General features: G+C 41.8%; 1 protein-coding gene across 1 annotated transcript in view; it reads right to left on the reverse strand.

Annotated features, from left to right (window-relative positions):
* The window catches only part of diaph1 (diaphanous related formin 1), an 80,301-nt gene extending 63,712 nt beyond the window's left edge, over window positions 1-16,589 (reverse strand). The window contains exon 1 of the mRNA XM_079269187.1: window positions 15,913-16,589. Coding sequence (XP_079125313.1) covers window positions 15,913-16,011 — 99 coding nt within the window. The 5' untranslated portion in view covers window positions 16,012-16,589. The remainder of the gene's footprint in view (window positions 1-15,912) is intronic.
* Between the last annotated feature and the right edge of the window lie 1,655 nt (window positions 16,590-18,244).

Genomic DNA, 18,244 nt, shown 5'->3' on the forward strand with positions numbered 1-18,244 from the left:
CATGTTTAAAGAGGGGAAAGAGGCCCCATTAAATATGAAATACACTGGCATGTCTTGGCCACTAGGTGTCAGGCTATGTCCGTAAATGTCCCCATTAGGAAACCCATTGCTGGCAGCGCCACTTTCAAACCTGTCCCGCACCAAATGTCCTTGCAGAGCAACAACATCCAAATGTCTCTTAATGGAATAATCAGAACTAATCCAGCTGTGGACAGATGTTTCTCTTCTCCTGTCAGCTAAAGCCTATGCAGAGAGGTGCATTAGCCTCTTTATTTTTGGCTCAGCTTGTAGACAAAATCTACACTCACACAATTCACAAGTCTCAGGATATTCAGGAGTCTAAATTTCAAAATATTAGCAAATGTAACAACACCATATACTTATCAATATAACTGCTGTCCACAGGACATCCTTTGTACCTTGCCTTTCTGTTATCTGTAATTCTAGTGAAACCTGTCTCTCCATTCATCTCTGACCTCCAGATGTTGCTCATTGGCTCCAATAGTGGGATTCACTGTTCAAGTGAAATACTGAAAAAATAAATGAACAGTGGGACATCACATTATACATCTATAGCAGTACATTGTGATACGTTTGCTTTGTCTCTTGTTGACTGCGCTGATGTGAATGCATGTCTTGCCTGCTAGGTGTCAGGCTACACTCAATAATGTCCCACTAGGAAACACAGCAGAGACAAAGAAACTGTCCTAAAAAACCTTCACACACACAGAGAGAGCACATACTGCAACATCAAAAGGTATTTTGTTAGTATTAGAATTTACTTTCTAATGGTAAAGGATCGCATGAAGAAAAAGGCCAAACATTATCTAAGACACGTACGTCATTACTAAGTCCGACAGGACAAAGTAAAGACTTTTGCACTTCAGAATATTTCACCTAATGCTTTCAAATGAAATGCATGATACACAACACCACAACACCTGCACAATGCCTTACATATTGAAGACAGCCTTCACGTCTCAATAGCTAGGATCAAATGAGTAGAGGCTGCCGTGAGATCAGCTGCTTGCTGGCTTTTGTTCCAATGAGGTTACATTTAGGCCACTATAATAGTGAACATCTGATATTGTGACAACTCTAGTTGTTTTATTGTCTCCAGATCTACAATGTCAATAGTTGGCCTTGCAAAACTGAAGCTTCAATGGCCAAACACCTATTAAAAAAGGGTATGGAGTATCTTTTTGTTACGTCGATTTTGTAACATCAGTAGTTATTAAGACTTCCTGGGGCTTCTGTACACCTACAACAAGGTGGGCTGTCCTTACAACAGATGGACAAGTTAATTGGCTTTCTTTTTGTGGCAGGAGAAAAGGTAAAGAGGAGAAAGAAAGAAAAACAGAGAGACAAATGAGGCTGAGATTATGGGGAGAGCAGTCAAGAGAAGGATGTTTCCGCTTACACAGCTGCCGTTAAATACAAGCTCCTTAACCCATGCACACAGACAGGGCAGAAAAACTCAAATGCTGTGGTGCTATTCAGCCCACAGAGCGGAAATACACAGCCGACAGTAGGCACACTGGATTGTGGGTAATCGCACAGGAAACTGAGTATGATGTGTCAGGAAGACAGCATTAGAGATAGACGGGGAGGAAGAGACAAAAAACATTTGTGAATTCAAATAACTGTAAGTGTAAAGTTCCGCTTTTCAACCCACAAGTACAGTTGACAAATTATGTTTCATGTACAAGTCTAACGACAGGACCGACTGTCTGTCTGAAGGGAACCCACATTTTTTCCAGATACACAGCATATCACAATAAGTCAACGCCTGCAAAATAATGTATCAATCATCAAATTGTTGTTATGTGCAATGAACTGTTCATTGTTACGCATTGCATTCAAATAAACTCTGAAAAAAAGGTTAGTGTTTAAGTTTAATTACAATCAGCTTGGAGTCATTACCATCAACAACTGTTTTCATAAAATGCACTACAACAATATATCTACTGTAACATGATATTATCTGGATATCCAGAGACATAAAAAATAGTAATGCTATCAGACAAATTTACATAATTTTGTGACATCCTATAGACCACATGATTCGATCATTTAGTAATCAACATAATTAATAGATTCATATATAAAGACAATGCCCTCCACTTGGGCTCAAAAGGTTTTTCACTGATTTTGACGAAATGCTAAACTCCTCAATTACAAATTATGCAATTGAGCTGCCAGCTGAATGAGCAGATTCATCTAAATCAGCCACAATGATTGGATTAGATGAAGTGGTGCATGTGAGAGGCTCTACTACAGTTTGTGTGAACATCAATCCACCAACACCTCACCAGGTTCAGTAACTTTTAGGTGGTTACATCTCGTCAAATAATACTAGGGTTTCCCCCAGGAAAATAGTCATTAGAAGTCTAAACAATTACCTAATTTGAGTAAACAGAAAGTTGCGGTTAAGTTCCCCAAAATAAGGAATGGGCTCCGTCTGTCTAGGACCAGAGAGCTGATGCAGATAGCTTGTGAAAGCGATATAATGAGATGGTCACACATTTCTCTGAGTGCGTACCATCAGCTGTCTGTGAATATGTATTCACCACAGGACCTGAGAGTGGTGAGAGATAGATTGATGTAAATTAGAGCAAGATTGAAGACTAGGTAAATGCCGACTGGCAGAAAGCAGAGTGGCCACTTTTACAGGCAAATGAGTGCAGCAGCGATAGTTCTGTCACATGATCGTTTGATTGATGCACACTCGGTTAATGGTTAGGCTGCACAATAGGGAAAAATAGGATTTTTTTTTTGACAGAAATTTGAGAAGGATGTGACGTATTTGTCTTAGGGCTAGATTTGCTAATTAAGGGAATAACATCCCGTCATTGTATTATGTCAACCTTATATCCTATATTATCTACAGAGATACTAACGATGTGTCCACAGATAGTTGTATGTCTAAAAATGGTCGTGATGCTGACCAATTAAAGTCTGTGAGGCACCAGTAGAGTGGGAGCATTCACATTTTCTTATCAAAGTAGGATTATAGCAACTGGCTGGTACGTTATCCTGAAAGTAGTGAAGCACTGAGAAAAGGCCTTCGTAATCAACTGTGTTCAAATGAATGGATAGGAAGTCTTAAGTCAAAGTTAAGCTGGATTTACTTTTTTTTTTTGTCAGTCTGAGTCACTTATCACTGATCTCGAGGCAAGAATTTGTGTCAAGCCTTGCCTATTAGTGTCCCACGTTGTAATGGTTTTGATTGTGTCTGTCCCACCTGGCCTGCAGTTTCACTTGGTCTTAATTTGGTCAAACAATGTAGCTTCACACACAAACATCCATTGACCCATACGAAAAAAAGAAATCACGTGTATATTTCTGTTTGTGTTCGGGTTAGGGGTATGAGGGTGACAGGTGAGGGTTATGACGGTGCCAGGTGAGGGTTAGGGGTATGAGGGTGACGTGTGAGGGTTATGACGGTGACAGGTGAGGGTTAGGGGTATGAGGGTGACGGGTGAGGCCCTGACTGTATGGAGTGTGGCAGTGGGTAATGCAAATGATACCTCCTGTTAACGTTTTGAGGAAAAATGGGTGTAACATCTTGATTGTATGAAACCCTCTGAATACTAAGAGTGGATGAGTCACAGAGCAGTGTGTGCATCATTATATTGCTTACAGTGTTGCCACGGCTACACACAGAGTGTAGTGTATGACATCGTAGAGGGGGAAGCAGCACAGACACACCCAGACGAGGCTGAGTGGTTTCTTATGAGTAACGACTCAGCAGGAAATTACCAACAACCCTGAAGTATTGCGCACACACAAGTGTTTGGTTAACAGGTGTCTTAGGTAAAACACTTCAAAGCAAAGAGAACAATGAAAACAGAAAAGATGAAGAGTCCCCAAAACAGCCAACGCAATATTTTCACCGAGGCCGTGAGGAGCAGACTGAATTTGACATCATCCAATTCTTTCACATCCAATCTTTTCCGTACGGCACTTTTTAATCCTCCTACCGCACACCTCACTGACCGAGTGACTCAAGGTGCACCGACTGGCTTTGTGTGAGAGACAGTGTGAGTGTATGTCAGTGCAAGTGGGGTATGTTTGCTGCATGACTGCTCCTCGTCCTGGGTCTTCCCCCCCCCTTAAAACAAGGGAGGCCACTGTGTCCATGTCCCTCTTTATGCATCCCTCTCAAATAATATTCACATTTCACAAAGTGACAAATGAATAACATTTATTTAATATACATCAGTCCAAAAACAGCTGACTGAAGTGGTTCCACAGACTAATTCTCTGATACTTTGACAGCAGTACTCTATACACTACACCATTTTCCACCGGTGCTATACAACATGCAATATCCATGGTGCAATTAAATGTATTTTTATTGTGCCTGATGAAAAGGACTTCAGGAATCTGGAAAATGGTTAAATGGTCCTGTTCAAGTGATGTGTTAATAAAATCAGTAATTAATAATAACTTAAAAATGAATAAATTCACCCATCAATAAAGAGCTGTAAAGCAATTCATTTTAGTGCTTTCAGGGAGGAGGCAACCATACGGAAATTTAACACGAGTCTCACTTGAAAATGTACAGAGTAATGCAATGAAATATTCGGTTAATATAAGTACAACCTACCAAGTAGGGATGATCATTTTCTTTTCTCTGACCGATAGCTGACCCTTGTTGAGCAATCATTAACAGGATTAGTGCCTTGCATGCAGGGGTGGTTAGTTGTAGCACTTATTCCCTGAAAATTAAAGTGTACACACTGCACTGCTACCTTCACATTTACAACGTTACCATTTCACACTCACCGTCACACACGTACTCTCTCATGCCGTGGACACTTAATGGGAGAGAGGCAGAGAACAAAACCAAGGAGACAGCAAAACAAACCCAACAACAAGAAAGAGAAAACGTGACGCACCAACAAGCGCACACAGCAGTGTGTAGGAAATAAGTGCAGGAGGCAGATTAAACAGGCTGAACCTATAATTTGGAGAAAGGGAGGATTTTACAAATGAAGAGGTATTTAAAAGGCAGATCTGAATCAGCTACGCTATTAGCACACAATTCAATTATGAATCATAAAATCTTTCACGTTTTCACATTCATTTAAAAATAAACGGAACATATTTTGACGAGTGAATTATTGTACCATGTTCATATATTTTAACATCCAAACAGGTCAAATCAAAGTGTCATCTTAAAGTATCGGCACCAGTAACATTATATTGTACTGTACCGTTATTAACTGTAGGGAATTGCGTTACTTTCCCAGTATCGGTATACCGTGCAACACTACGGCCTTCGGAGTAATTTAAATAGCGTCTGTATCTTGAGGCCTGGAGTTTTAGAGGTGATGAGGCGGCGACGCAACACACTGTAGCTCCTCCACCTACGTACATCGTCTGCTCACAGGCAGAGCGGAGCATCCATCAGAGCACTTCGCAGTAGCTTCCCTCAAACAAGTTTCCATACTGCATACAAATCTCAGAACTTCACCTCCCGATTACCACAGGAACTGGCAAGTGTCTTCCACACACACACACACACACACACACACACACTACCTCCCTCGTACCCTCACATACTCTGTCTACTGTATGCGGGACTGAGTACAGAGACTCGGCTGATGTGCTTGCATCATTGACTGCTCCTACGGATGACTGCAGCCTTCTGAATCAACAGAGACAGGGTTTGTTCCTATGGTTGCTTAGAGGCCCAACAATGACGAGCTCATTACATACTTAAGACTCAAGAAAGGCGGACACTGCAAGTAATTAGAACTGCTTTGTGTTTTTGTGTGTCCCTTTGGTGTGTACCGCCACAATAGGAACTCAGGCAGAGGCCGAACACAATAAATCACAGGCTTGTGAGCTGATTAAGATGAGTGAGGATACTGTAAATTATTATTAGATACCGCGGATGTGAAGTGAACACATACAACCTAGGTCAAAAAGGGAGGTAATAACTATATACCTACATCCCATTAGCTTCTATGACATGTAAGTTTCTATTCTATTTTTAACACAAATATGTTGCTTCATCTGTACAGTATATTCTTGGATATGAATAAGCACATTAATAAACAAATGTTATTCACTTTTACATTTCTGAATTTCCAGCAAAGATATTCAGACTAGCGTTAGTTAGTATAGCTTTGGGCATTTACCATTGGCTGTTGTCAGTAGATTATAAAGATGTACACGAGTAAACAGCGGAGTTCTGTTGAGAGAGAACCTCAAGTATTGCTCAGCTGTACCTGAGGTTTATCCATGTTTAACATTAGTGCTACTGCCTGTGGTCTGAGACAGCTCCAGCTACTCGTTCCTGGAATACGGGCACTAAAGCCTCTGCTGTACATCAGCTCACATAGTGATTATAATGAGGAGTAATGAGAGATTTCAGGTTAAACTTAAGTTTCATACACTCCTCGCCAAGACACCACTGATTGTGCATATGTGTCCAGCAGCTTCATTTCTTGAATGTCTAAACGTCTTCCTCCCTTCCTATGAGAATAAACTGCTGTCCTCCAGGCACAGAGGCTCACGCTGTTTACAGTCACGGTGCTGAGATACCCAGAGGAGTCTGAGATTTGCTGTAATCTGTCAGGGGTCGACCGGGCAGAGGAGGATTGACACTGTAATCCTAACAAAGCATCCCATACACACACCCTAGGTAACACAGTCAAGAGCATGCATATCTGTGAGGATCAGTCTAGAGCAGGCATGGGCAAACTACGGCCCGTCGGGCCTTTTAATCCGGCCCGTCAGATATTGGTACAAAATTGCCCAAACTATAATAAATAATTGTACATTTATAAAATTTCACTGCCGAACTGCATGCTGGGTACAGCTCGCGAGCGAGCCTGCTAGCACAACAGTCTGCTAATAACTGGGAGAGGCTCCGTCGCTCCAGTAACATTACATTAAGGAACAGAACAGAGCGATGTAGGATGACCAAAGACAGACCGGAGATGCACCGACAGAGTTCGACACATATGCAACGCTGATTACCGTAATATGCGTGGTATTTGGTATAAATGTACGTTGGTGCAAAGACAGTGATAACAAGCTGTACAGGGAGGGGTTTAGGACCCAGGGGAATGTAGGCGAAGGAAACGGGAAGAGACGGAAGACACGCCACACAAACAGCTGTTCACCGCTCGTCACGATCCTGCAGACCAGTGATTCTCAACTGGTGGTTCGTCGCAGACCCGTTTTCAGTGGCCTTTGCTTTATGCAGCGGAGTTATTCACGCTCCTTTCTAGCATTTATGGCACTTTGTTCAGCTGTGCAGGAAAAACACAAAATCACGTCACGTGATGCAGTTTAACCAATAAAATAAGGGTATTCTGATACGTTTCCTGACGCCAGTGAGATGTACCCACACCGTGACACAGGGGAGAGACAAGGAAAGACTTTACAAAGCAGAGCTCTGATAATGTTAGATGTGACAGTAAAATATTTGTATGATCCCTTCAAAGAATCAAACTGGTAAAAAGACCACAGTCATTAACCTTTACACTAAAAACTGTCAAAAATGACTGCTTATTAAGTAAGTGCATGATAAAATATGCATTTATGCAATAAAAAAAATACCGTGTAAGATTCCAGTTAACTGATGAACATCTCAGATCTGTTCTGAGAATTGCCACAACCAAACTGACACCAAACATTGATGCACTGGTTAAAAAGGGTGACCAACAGCACTGTTCCCACTGAAATTAAATGCAAGTTACTTTTTAGGTCATGGCTTTTACTTGTAATTTATATTAGTTCACACAAACACTCCACTCATCTGCTACTGGCCCGGCCCGTCTGTCGAATTTTAAAACTCAATGTGGCCCCCGAGCCAAAACGTTTGCCCACCCGTGGTCTAGAGGTCTGTCTGTACACAGCTCTGCTGCTAATGATAGAGATGACTAGTGCAGAGAAACTGGAAAACTCCCTTCACAACACTGCCCGACCCCGATCAGCTCACTGACTGAGAAAGACGAAATGACAGCATGTATGAGCTCATCCATTTATGACTAAAAGACCACCAGACACAAGGAGACAAGTTTCAGTGCAGCTGAATGTCTTACCGTCATCTATCACATTGTGATACATTTGTTGTTCTCACCACTTTGAGAGTAATAACTTTTTATTATTATTTAGCAAAAGTAAATTCCTTGAGCCAAGCAGTTGCATCCTGGTATGCTAATCATAGATATACCTAACTAGCATCTCTTACTCTGACACTTTCTTACTGGAAATATTAAATACAATATACTATGGCTATATAATAATGAACTTGACATTTTCTTGACCAACATAATCAGTGGAAGTCCAACTCAGGGCAGAGGTCACGACACTACAACCTCTTCCATCTGAGATCCATGCCACGACCCCATTACAATAGAGGTGAGCCTAATTTAATTTGCAGTGCTAAAAAAAAAAAGAAAAATGTATATTTGAACAACTTATGTCCTGACATACTAAGGACAACACAGTTACTCTGAGTTATCCATCTCCAGTGTGGAATGTTTCACACCGGTCCATTAGGCTCCTATGATAAAAACTGCTCCATGTTTTAACATCATCCAGACCTCCACAGATTTGGGAGCGGGGTGTGTGTAAACATATGTAGTAGACCACTGGTACCGCCTGGTAAAATGGCTGGAAAGGTGAGACGGAAGGAGATAAGGGTAAGCAGCAATGGGGACGAATAAGGAAGCACACTGTTATTTTTGCGCAACTTCCTGTCACAGCCCTCAGAATTTGAGCAATAACAGGGTGGAAGCGCTGACATGTCTGCACGCGAGTGTACGTGTGTACACCTATGCAACTAGAACAAGTAAGAAGCAGAACTTAGACTGAACAGCTGACAAAGTGAGCATGTGAACGATAGGTGAACACCCAGGAGGTCAGAGTAGTCTGAGAACAGAGTGAACAAGTTGCTCCGTATCTTCATCTCTCTCCACTGAAGAACCGACGACCACATTTATCTAACTCAGCCATGAGGTGCCAGAAATGCAAAGCGGTGGCAGTTTATTTTAAGTGAAAGATATGAGAGTAAACAAAACAAATGACAGACCACTGTCTGGACGAGCCAGTTTCTCTCCTTTAACTGAACGGACTTTATACCTTACAAAAGGCCTTAGACAAACATCTGAGCCCGACTGGTAAATATTCAACCGCTGCAGGAAACACATACACACAAGCAGTTCTTTTCTGGGTAGTAGTACAAAGAATGGCATGCAGAGAAACAGAAAGCTGTGCATAAACAGTCTCTGTATCACACTAAACACATGCATGGCAGAATATGATGCACTACTATGCAGACAGACTGCAGGACAGGATTTTATGCACAAACACCACAAAAGTAACAAAAACTCCCTGAAAAGGACAAGAGAGTTGTGACTGTTTGCATACAGAGTATACGTTAGCTGTCGAGTCGACTGACCTAACTCTTCTCTTCAACAAGCATTCATCATTCCTGTGTATTCAATGTCATGCTTTGCCTCTGTAGGACTTAACTTTGCACACAGCAGCCTAAAAACAACATTTCTGATCAGTCAGCTTATTAAGTGACAGAATGATGGCAGCAGTCGTAGAAAAAACATGCAGAACACCATTTAAGTGACAGTAGACAGCAACACCAACTGAGCCTCCTGAGGATTGGTCATGGTGACATGAAACAGAAGAGTAACTGCATGGCTGCTCCTTAAACAGTCCGTTAGTTCGTCTGAGTGGGCAATATGGATTCAGTCTTCTACAAAGTCTATCACGAAATATGGAATTGTACTATATAAATAGAGGGGCTCTTTGTCTCAATAAAGCTATTTTTCACAGTTGCCACAACACATTAGCTCCATAGTGTCAGATCAATGTAAGAAATGAGGGACAAGATTCACAATCCCCATCAAAATGAATTACAACACTCAGCAACGTTAATGTGACTCTTCAGCAGTCAGAGTAAGTGCATCAAGGTGGGTATTCTGTCAGTCTTGTTAGGAAATCCCCCGCTTGTGTTTGTAGTGGTGGAGGGATTACTCACTGGAAGTGTGGCGACTTTGTTGCTTGAAGCAGCGTGCTACGACCACCATCATTAAAGGGATCTGTGACTACCTCAAAGCTACACAGACTTGATGTATTATCAGAAGACAAAGGCTCAAGAAGTCACATGTGAAATCTTATAAACAAAACAAAAAAAAACAGGTGAAAGGTGAGATTCCAAATAAGTACCATACTTTTCGGGCTATAGAGCGCACTGGGTATATAGGCCGCACCAGCAGATCTCCAAAAAAAAAAAAAAAAAAAAGCGTGCATAGATAAGCCGCACCGGTCTATAAGCCGCAGGTGTCCCCGTTGAACAGCAAGATGCTTTTAACAGTACTAAAGTTGTCTTCTTCTCTGAACATCATAACATGTCACTAGCTTCTACGCTAATTTTAACATTACGGCCAATGGGGAAATGCTAACCGCGATTAGCATTAGCGAATATAATATATATTCGTACATCTTTTCATGCAGACATACTTACAGACTAAGGTCTCTCAAGGCTACCAAACGGAAGAAGTAAAACGAAGCAGCGTGTCTTCTCATTAGAATCTAAAAGCCTTGAGAGACCTTAGTCTGTCTTAGCGAGTCGGACATGTACCTACCGGTTCATGATGTGGTGTGTTCAAGGACCCAAATGCAGACTCAGGACAGCAGAGTTATATTGCAAACCAAGATGATTTATTTCTCTCACTCAAAAACACGCACACAAAAAAACTCTTGAACAAGTTTTGTAGAACTGGGAAAAAAAAAAACTGGAAAAAACAGTAATACGTCAACTAGGAGGCGTCTCCACGCGCTCCGCACAGGTCCAAGCCGGGAAGTGGCTTACGGTACCGGTAATCCCTCTGATCCGAGCCGGAAAGGATCGCTATTGATCGCTGTCGCCTTTGTCCTCCTGTGCACTAAAACCATTAAAGTCATCTTCTTCAGTGTCGGAATTGAACAGCCTCAGAATTGCTTCGTTTGTGCTTTCAGTCAATCTTTCGTCAGTGTCACTTTGCTATTCATCCGCCATATGCTCCGTGGTGAGACGGCGGACAGAGCGCCATACAGCGATCATAGTTCGTCAATTGTTGGCCACAAAGATGGCAAATCTTCTAGACATCTTCCAGATATGATCTTAGTTCATGTATAATTGTGTTTACAATGGCTGGTAGGATGATGTTGCGGACTTTTTTACCGGACTTTTATTTTAATATGTCTGGACTATTTCCGGTACTTTTCTCCGTGACAAATGCTTTCAACAACACGCTGAATGCTACACTTTTCTAAACATTGTCCTAACTGTACCCCCCCCCCCACAGCATGCCAGTAATATGTGTGTTTTCATCATCTGCTTTATCTCAGCCATTCGTTGTTTGTTCAGGTGGTGTTTGGACAACCTTTTGGCAGGTGCTTAGTGGTGTTCTACTCAGATCTGTAGCCTCTTTGATTTGATTAAAATAAAAGCTAAACAGAACCCCACCCCACGTGGGTACAGAATCCGTAAAATCCATAATACAGACACACTTACATTACAGACTAAGGTCTCTCAAGGCTACCATACGGAAGAAGTAAAACGAAGCAGCGTGTCCACGTAGCTCGTAGCTCTGAGTAGCATTTACGGCTACGTTGCTTTTAGATTCTAATGAGAAGACACGCTGCCTCGTTTCACTTCTTCCGTTTGGTAGCCTTGAGAGACCTTAGTCTGTAAGTATGTCTGCATGAAAAGATGTACGAAGATATATTATATTCGCTAATGCTAATCGCGGTTGGCATTTCCCCATTGGCCGTACAACGCGTGGGGTAAAAAGTAACGGCTTATAGTCCGAAAAGTACGGTATGTCAGTGGTATAGTGACACTGCATTCCTTCGTGTGCATGTTATACAACGCAGCCCTTACATCCAGTAAGAACAGGCTTCAGAGCAAACCAAACTGATCTGTGAAGTACAGTACGGACTGAATTAACAAAGACCACCATGTTAAATAGGATTCTCATCCATGTCTGATTATTACAAAGAGTGTCACTGATGTCTGGACAGGATTATAGTCTAGTTTGAGAGGGAATGACAACAGCCGTGAGCTATGAATCTTAAAAATGATGACAAGAAATCAATTCCCAAGTATCAAAGAATAAGGTCTGTTAATCCACCATACGTCTCATGAAGTTAACAATGTATAGGACCACAATGAATAACAACGGAGGACCTGTTCCTGGTGTATTCATGTTGCACCTCTAGCCACGTCTCATGAATTATGATGCAACACACCAGGAATTTTATCTTTGGCAACCAATAAATACCTGTGATTCAATCACTGACTCGGGGTGTGACCACATGAGCAACATCCATGAACGTTTCAACCGCAGAGAATTTAACTTTGACCTGTGTTTTTTTAGAATCAACTCAGTAATGTAAGCTTTCCATTCCCATCACACCTCCTGTAACTTGTTATTATCGTTGACTGCACCCCCACTCTCGCACATTTTCTACCTTCCTTGGTCTCCTTCTCTACATTTCTGTTTCTAGCTTCTTTCCCACTCACTTTTGCTTTCTGTCACACACTCTTCTGCTCTACGACTCCCCCAGTCCCCTGCTCTCTGGTGGCTCACTTGCATTCCCTTGCACAGCCAGGCTCACTAAAATATTCCCGTTCACTCTGAGCCAAGAGGCCTCTGCCACAAGCAGTCCATTAACCACTCCAGTTTCACGCTGGCACCCAGTCCTCCTATTATTCTTCAGCTCACAGCATGCTCTTCTTCCCCTAAGATGTAGAGGACAGGAAGCTGTATGTCTGTGTGTGCCTAGGTGTGTGTCTGTGTGTGTTGGGGGACTAGAACAGACATACCTAAAAAGAAAGAGGCCCACTGTGCAACAAAGCACATTTTACTTGACTCTTACTTGAGTCAGACTCTGTAAGTAAAGAGCTGTGACCCGACTGGCTTAATTCATGGCCTTACTTTATATCAAGCATTTGCTGAGGTGCTTCCCCCAGGAAGTAGCGCACGGCTGCACAGACACACATGCAGGCACAAGATTTCATGGCTGAAGGAAGGTGCACTTACCTTTGTTGTTAATCACGACATACACTAATATGTAAACCTGCATTCAACGCTTAAACCTGTGCCCAATGGCGACATCTTGGGCAGCACCCCGAAATACAACACTACATACAAGTCAGACAAATTGCGTGCTTTTTGTTGCTCTTGTCGTGCCTGACAATGTTTAAATATATTCTGGTTCTCCTTCAGGGCTGAAACATGTATAGATTACGTCAGTTGAAGGGTGGGACCAATAATCAAGACGATAATATATTATGATATGTTCTCAATCAAGACACTAACTCTGTGAAATTCTGTACCTACAAATCTGATTTCAATGTAGTGTGCTACAATCCATTCATTTATACATCTAAATGTTTTATTTCCATGAGTTTTATTATTTTTAATCCACAATATCATCATTACTGTCATAGAGGAGTAAGAGCAAATCACCTCCACTTTAATTTGTTAACACAAAAGAAGTTATCGAACCGGTAGGTTGAGGTTGCATGCATGAGGAAGCCAGCATATTTCCCAACTCTGTGAATATTTAACATGTGCTGCTTAAACACTTGTGTGACATAGATTCAAAACTTGCAAATCATGAAGATAATTATAATTTTCCAGAAGAACATGATCAAGATATTGGTTATTGGTCTCCTTGTTGACTCATTTCCCTGACCACGGCCAGAAGAATATCTACTTTTCGGCCAACCTTTCACCGATAAAACTGATAACCTGACAAACTCTCTGTCCCAGAGAGAGAACCTGTGATCTACGAGTGACCGTATTTCCTAAACCACTGCCCGAGGCAGTGATCCCTGGCTAATCCACACCGCGCCTGCCTGCTTGGTTGAGCCGGCCTGTTCATGTCAACAGCATCTACGGATACTGATCCTTCGTCTTTGGGCCTGAAGAACACAGATAGCGCTTCAGGGAGGAAGACACGGCCAAAATGACCTGCTTTTAAACTAAATACATGGATCATGCTCAGCTACAGAGGTATCTGTCAGAAGAGCAACTCCTGTTCAGCATTCCTGTGAAGGTTACATGTGTGAAAAAATAAACACCCAGTGTTTGAACTGAGACACAAACATGCTAATATACAGCAGGGACACATTCCACCAACACAGTTTACATGTTTTTGTGGAGTTGAGCTGAAGTAAACATTACAGAAGGTGATTTTAGAGTTATTAATACACTGAATGGTGATTGGGCAGAACATTAAGATACTTATTTTGGTGATTTAAAACAAAAGTACAAGAATGTGTCATGCTGCAAATAGCCATAGAATTTGTCAAAATGCCAAATCTACCAGTAGTTGATGTTGGTGACATTATTACAATGACGCATGTATTTAAATGAAATAAAATCAGCAGTCCCGTTTGAGAGTCATCTGTGTGACCGTGTCTAGAGAAAGAGATGATGACTAAAACTGGATAACGCACCAACACTGCTTCATTCAGTCGCAGACGGCACAGTGACGAGACACTCACACGAGGGCGATTTTGGGGGTTGATATACCAAATAGCTGGCCTGGAGACAATACACACGTCACCCAGTGGTACAGATCTTATCATGTTATTATCACCGGTATGTGAAGCAGCGAAAGCAGAGAGTGATGAAGTCATAAATCCCTTAAACCCACAGACATGTGTGGATCAAGTACACAGCGTGCATAACTCTACACTGCTTCACCTTTGTCTGAACTCTGACTGCCGTGTTGTATGCAAATAGGCCAGAATGGGTTGAAATGTCAGAGTGAGTCGTGGACTTAAGTCAAGGACAAAGCAGACTAACCCCACTGAAATCAAATAAGTGAAAGAGCTGTATTGTACGAATTAGATTACACTATCGGGCAGAATCACGATCAAAAAATACTCATGTACATTATCTCAGGACACATTGCACAAAGGGTTTCTGTCTAAGCCCTACCCAAACATGTGTACTGAAATAAAATGCCAGTCATCAAATTCTCTATTTTCATCTATTTCTGTCTCTGAAATAAAGTGTGTGTGTGTGTGTGTGTATGTATGTGTAGTAATTGTTTACTCAGCGACCAGATGTGCCTTCTGTGCATCCTCTATGGTTACCTGTTTGTCAGAGGGTGCAATATCAGTTTTCCCCTGTTGCTAGACGTGGCCGAGGGGTTATGTTACACAACAGTGTGCGCTGGCTGATGACAGGCACAAGTACTGCTCTGCTCCCATCAAGACACCAGACTGAATCACACACGCTGACACAGCCAGGTAGCCTGAGACCACATGATGTCATCACAATTAAGTCACCTTGAGAAAATACAACGTGCCAATGCCACACCTTACCATTGAAAGTTAGGTCACTTATTTTATAGTGTTTATGAGACATGCTGTACTATATGTATACAATAATAAATGGAGTGTGTATATATAGATAGATAGATAGATAGATAGATAGATAGATAGATAGATAGATAGATAGATAGATAGATAGATAGATAGATAGATAGATAGATAGATATAATACCAGTACCACATCAATTGGGCAAATGGATGTTTTAATACTTTTTCAAATTAACAAAACCTGCAATCTTGCACAGTCCCGTTACAAGTCTTCAAAGCTACTTCCTCGTGTGTTGTCACTTACTTTGACCTAAATCATGCATCCTAGCCATGACATGCTGCCATGCTAGAACGACAGCTGGTACACAGCCTGAGGGGGTAAAAGTAATTACAGGTATGGTGTGGCAGCTTCTTGCTTTTGTAGCTTCACTTGAAACATTGGGAGGAAGAAAATAAGACCATCTGTGAAGTTAGGGGCAACATTTTTGTAACCCCCAAAAAATACCATAAAAAGGTGCAACAAGTTGAACCTGTGGGGTACTCACAAATTTCTTTTTCCCATCTCCATCCTCATAGATCTTCTTTGATTTCTTGTCCTTCTTGGGACCAGCTGCTGAGGCAGAGTTGCCCGTGTGTGGATCCATATTTATTCCTTGAATTAGGTGTTAGAATAAACCCGGTAATCTCCCGGACAAAGCAAATGTTTCCTCCTACGATGTTTCCTAACTCTGCGAAGAAGCCACTCGTTAATTCCCTTGGGCCTAAGCTAATTTAGCCACAATTAGCACAAGGTTGCTAATGATTTGGTAGAAAGCCAACGTTACACCGGACGAGCCCCTCGCTAAGCCGCCTGTGTGTCCCACTGAAGGAGGGAAATTCAAAGCACAGCCCCAAGTCGTCGGGACGTAAAGTACAAAAACAAATCCGTTGCGTTTATAGAAAACAAATGAGGATTTATTCTGCCATTAATGGTATCTACATGGAACATAACCCGAAGCTTTAAACAATTAAGTTGCGAAAATATGCGGCACTAACTAAGCTAGCCGTTAGCTTTAGCTATGCTACAGTAGGTGAAGTCTCCGTGGGGAAAAAAAAACTCTTCCCACTTTCACGAGTTGTTCGGCGACCGTATCGCAGGCGGCGAGTTGGTGTTACGGATAACTTGGCCCGACTGCGTCTCCTAAATTTGTTCCCATGACTGCTACAAGTTTAGTAAACTTTTTAACCCCTGGGTGACTGCGTCTGTGGCTGAAGAGGAGTCTTCCTGTTCTTCTGACAGTTTGCTCAGAGTTGGTTGTGGGAGGAGCCTAAGCTCTGCAGCGACACCTGAGAGGATTTAGATGACAGTTCTGCAGAGACTGCACTGAGATCACCCGAGCTCCATGAAAGAGTTAACGACCAGGGATCCCCGGTGTAATGAGGACGAGTCTCACTACTTGCTATCATGGCTACGATGGTGGAACGAACTCAGGACAGCAGGAACTCTACACGTCTTCGGATGCAAACTGAAAACCTCCCTGTTGAGACTGCACCATGGCCCATTAAAATAAAGAAATAAACTCTTTCTTACTGTATATATAGATAAATATATTTATATTTGTGTGTGTGTGTGTGTGTGTTATGTTTACCTTTTATTTTACTTGTTTTTAACAATATGTAACAAAATACTAGTCAAGTTACTTTTAATACCCAAATGATCTTTATTCTATTGAGGTGTTCTCGGCACTGAAATAGAAAATGTATTCATTGTACTTGATGGCATTCCTAATTTAAGTTTTAACATTCTAAATTGTTTTATTTGGGACATGGGTGGTTCCCCTTTAAATCTAATTCTGATGTCACAATGTAATGTGTCACGGTTGGGTCATAATCGAAAATCCTCAAAGAAAAAAAAAAACCAGATGGTCAAGTCATAAATCAAACTAGCAGTGTAGTAGAAGAACCCACCACCAGGAGCCAGCAAAGGCCAGTTTATCTGAATATTGATACAGCAAGTACAATGTAATGGCAATGGGCATTACTGTACTGTTTAACAGTTCAGCACTACATCACTTCAAGGGACACTCAGAGTGCAGTTTGAAGAATATACTTTTCCCCCATGGTATTCTATTCATAGCGTATAGGAGAGAATGTATTGCATGTCGTTAAAGACCAGAGTGATCGCTCCACAGCCATTGTCACTGTTTCTGTTGTAACCTTATCGCATTACAAAATTCATCTCTCTGTGACTTAAGTCTCTGTCCTTGACTGTTGAGTTTAGATCCCAAAAATCCATTCAGACATCTAAAGCTACACACTCCCCGATGTTACACAAGCAATTAATCATATCTCGCATATCTGGAAAGGGAGTCGGCTGATGTAGCTAAGGGAGATCTTACTTGAGCAAGTGTTACAATGATTATTATTATTATAGAAACCCCTTTTCCTTGTGAAACTTATATTGGTGCTGTTTCATTTCGGTTCCTATTTCCAGCAGGTGTTTTTCTACATCCATTGTAGATGTGAAGTTTCTGTCCAAACAAAGAATCCGACTTGGGGCGCCACCAAGCGTTGGCAGGCGCTGCACTCAGAGGAGTTCATGTCCAGCAACGTTAATGTGCCACTAGGATGCAAATTGTGGTGTTTTTGTTCTCTTAAATTATTTCTTTGTATTCACTGATGCGATTTGCACTGGTGGCGCTTAGAGTTGGGGAACGAAGATTAGAATATACAAGGCAACTGATTTAATCAAGAAGGCACATATTGTTCTGAATATGCTGACTAAGTCGACCCATCGAAGCGGAATGTTTCCAAAACAGTAGTTGGTCGGTGATTATGAATTCGACACTCCGGGCAGATCTAGTTTTATGTCCCTCGCTTGCAATGCTCCTCCGATTC

The sequence above is a fragment of the Melanostigma gelatinosum genome, assembly GCF_949748355.1.
Source record: "Melanostigma gelatinosum genome assembly, chromosome: 5".
Lineage (NCBI taxonomy): Eukaryota > Metazoa > Chordata > Actinopteri > Perciformes > Zoarcidae > Melanostigma > Melanostigma gelatinosum.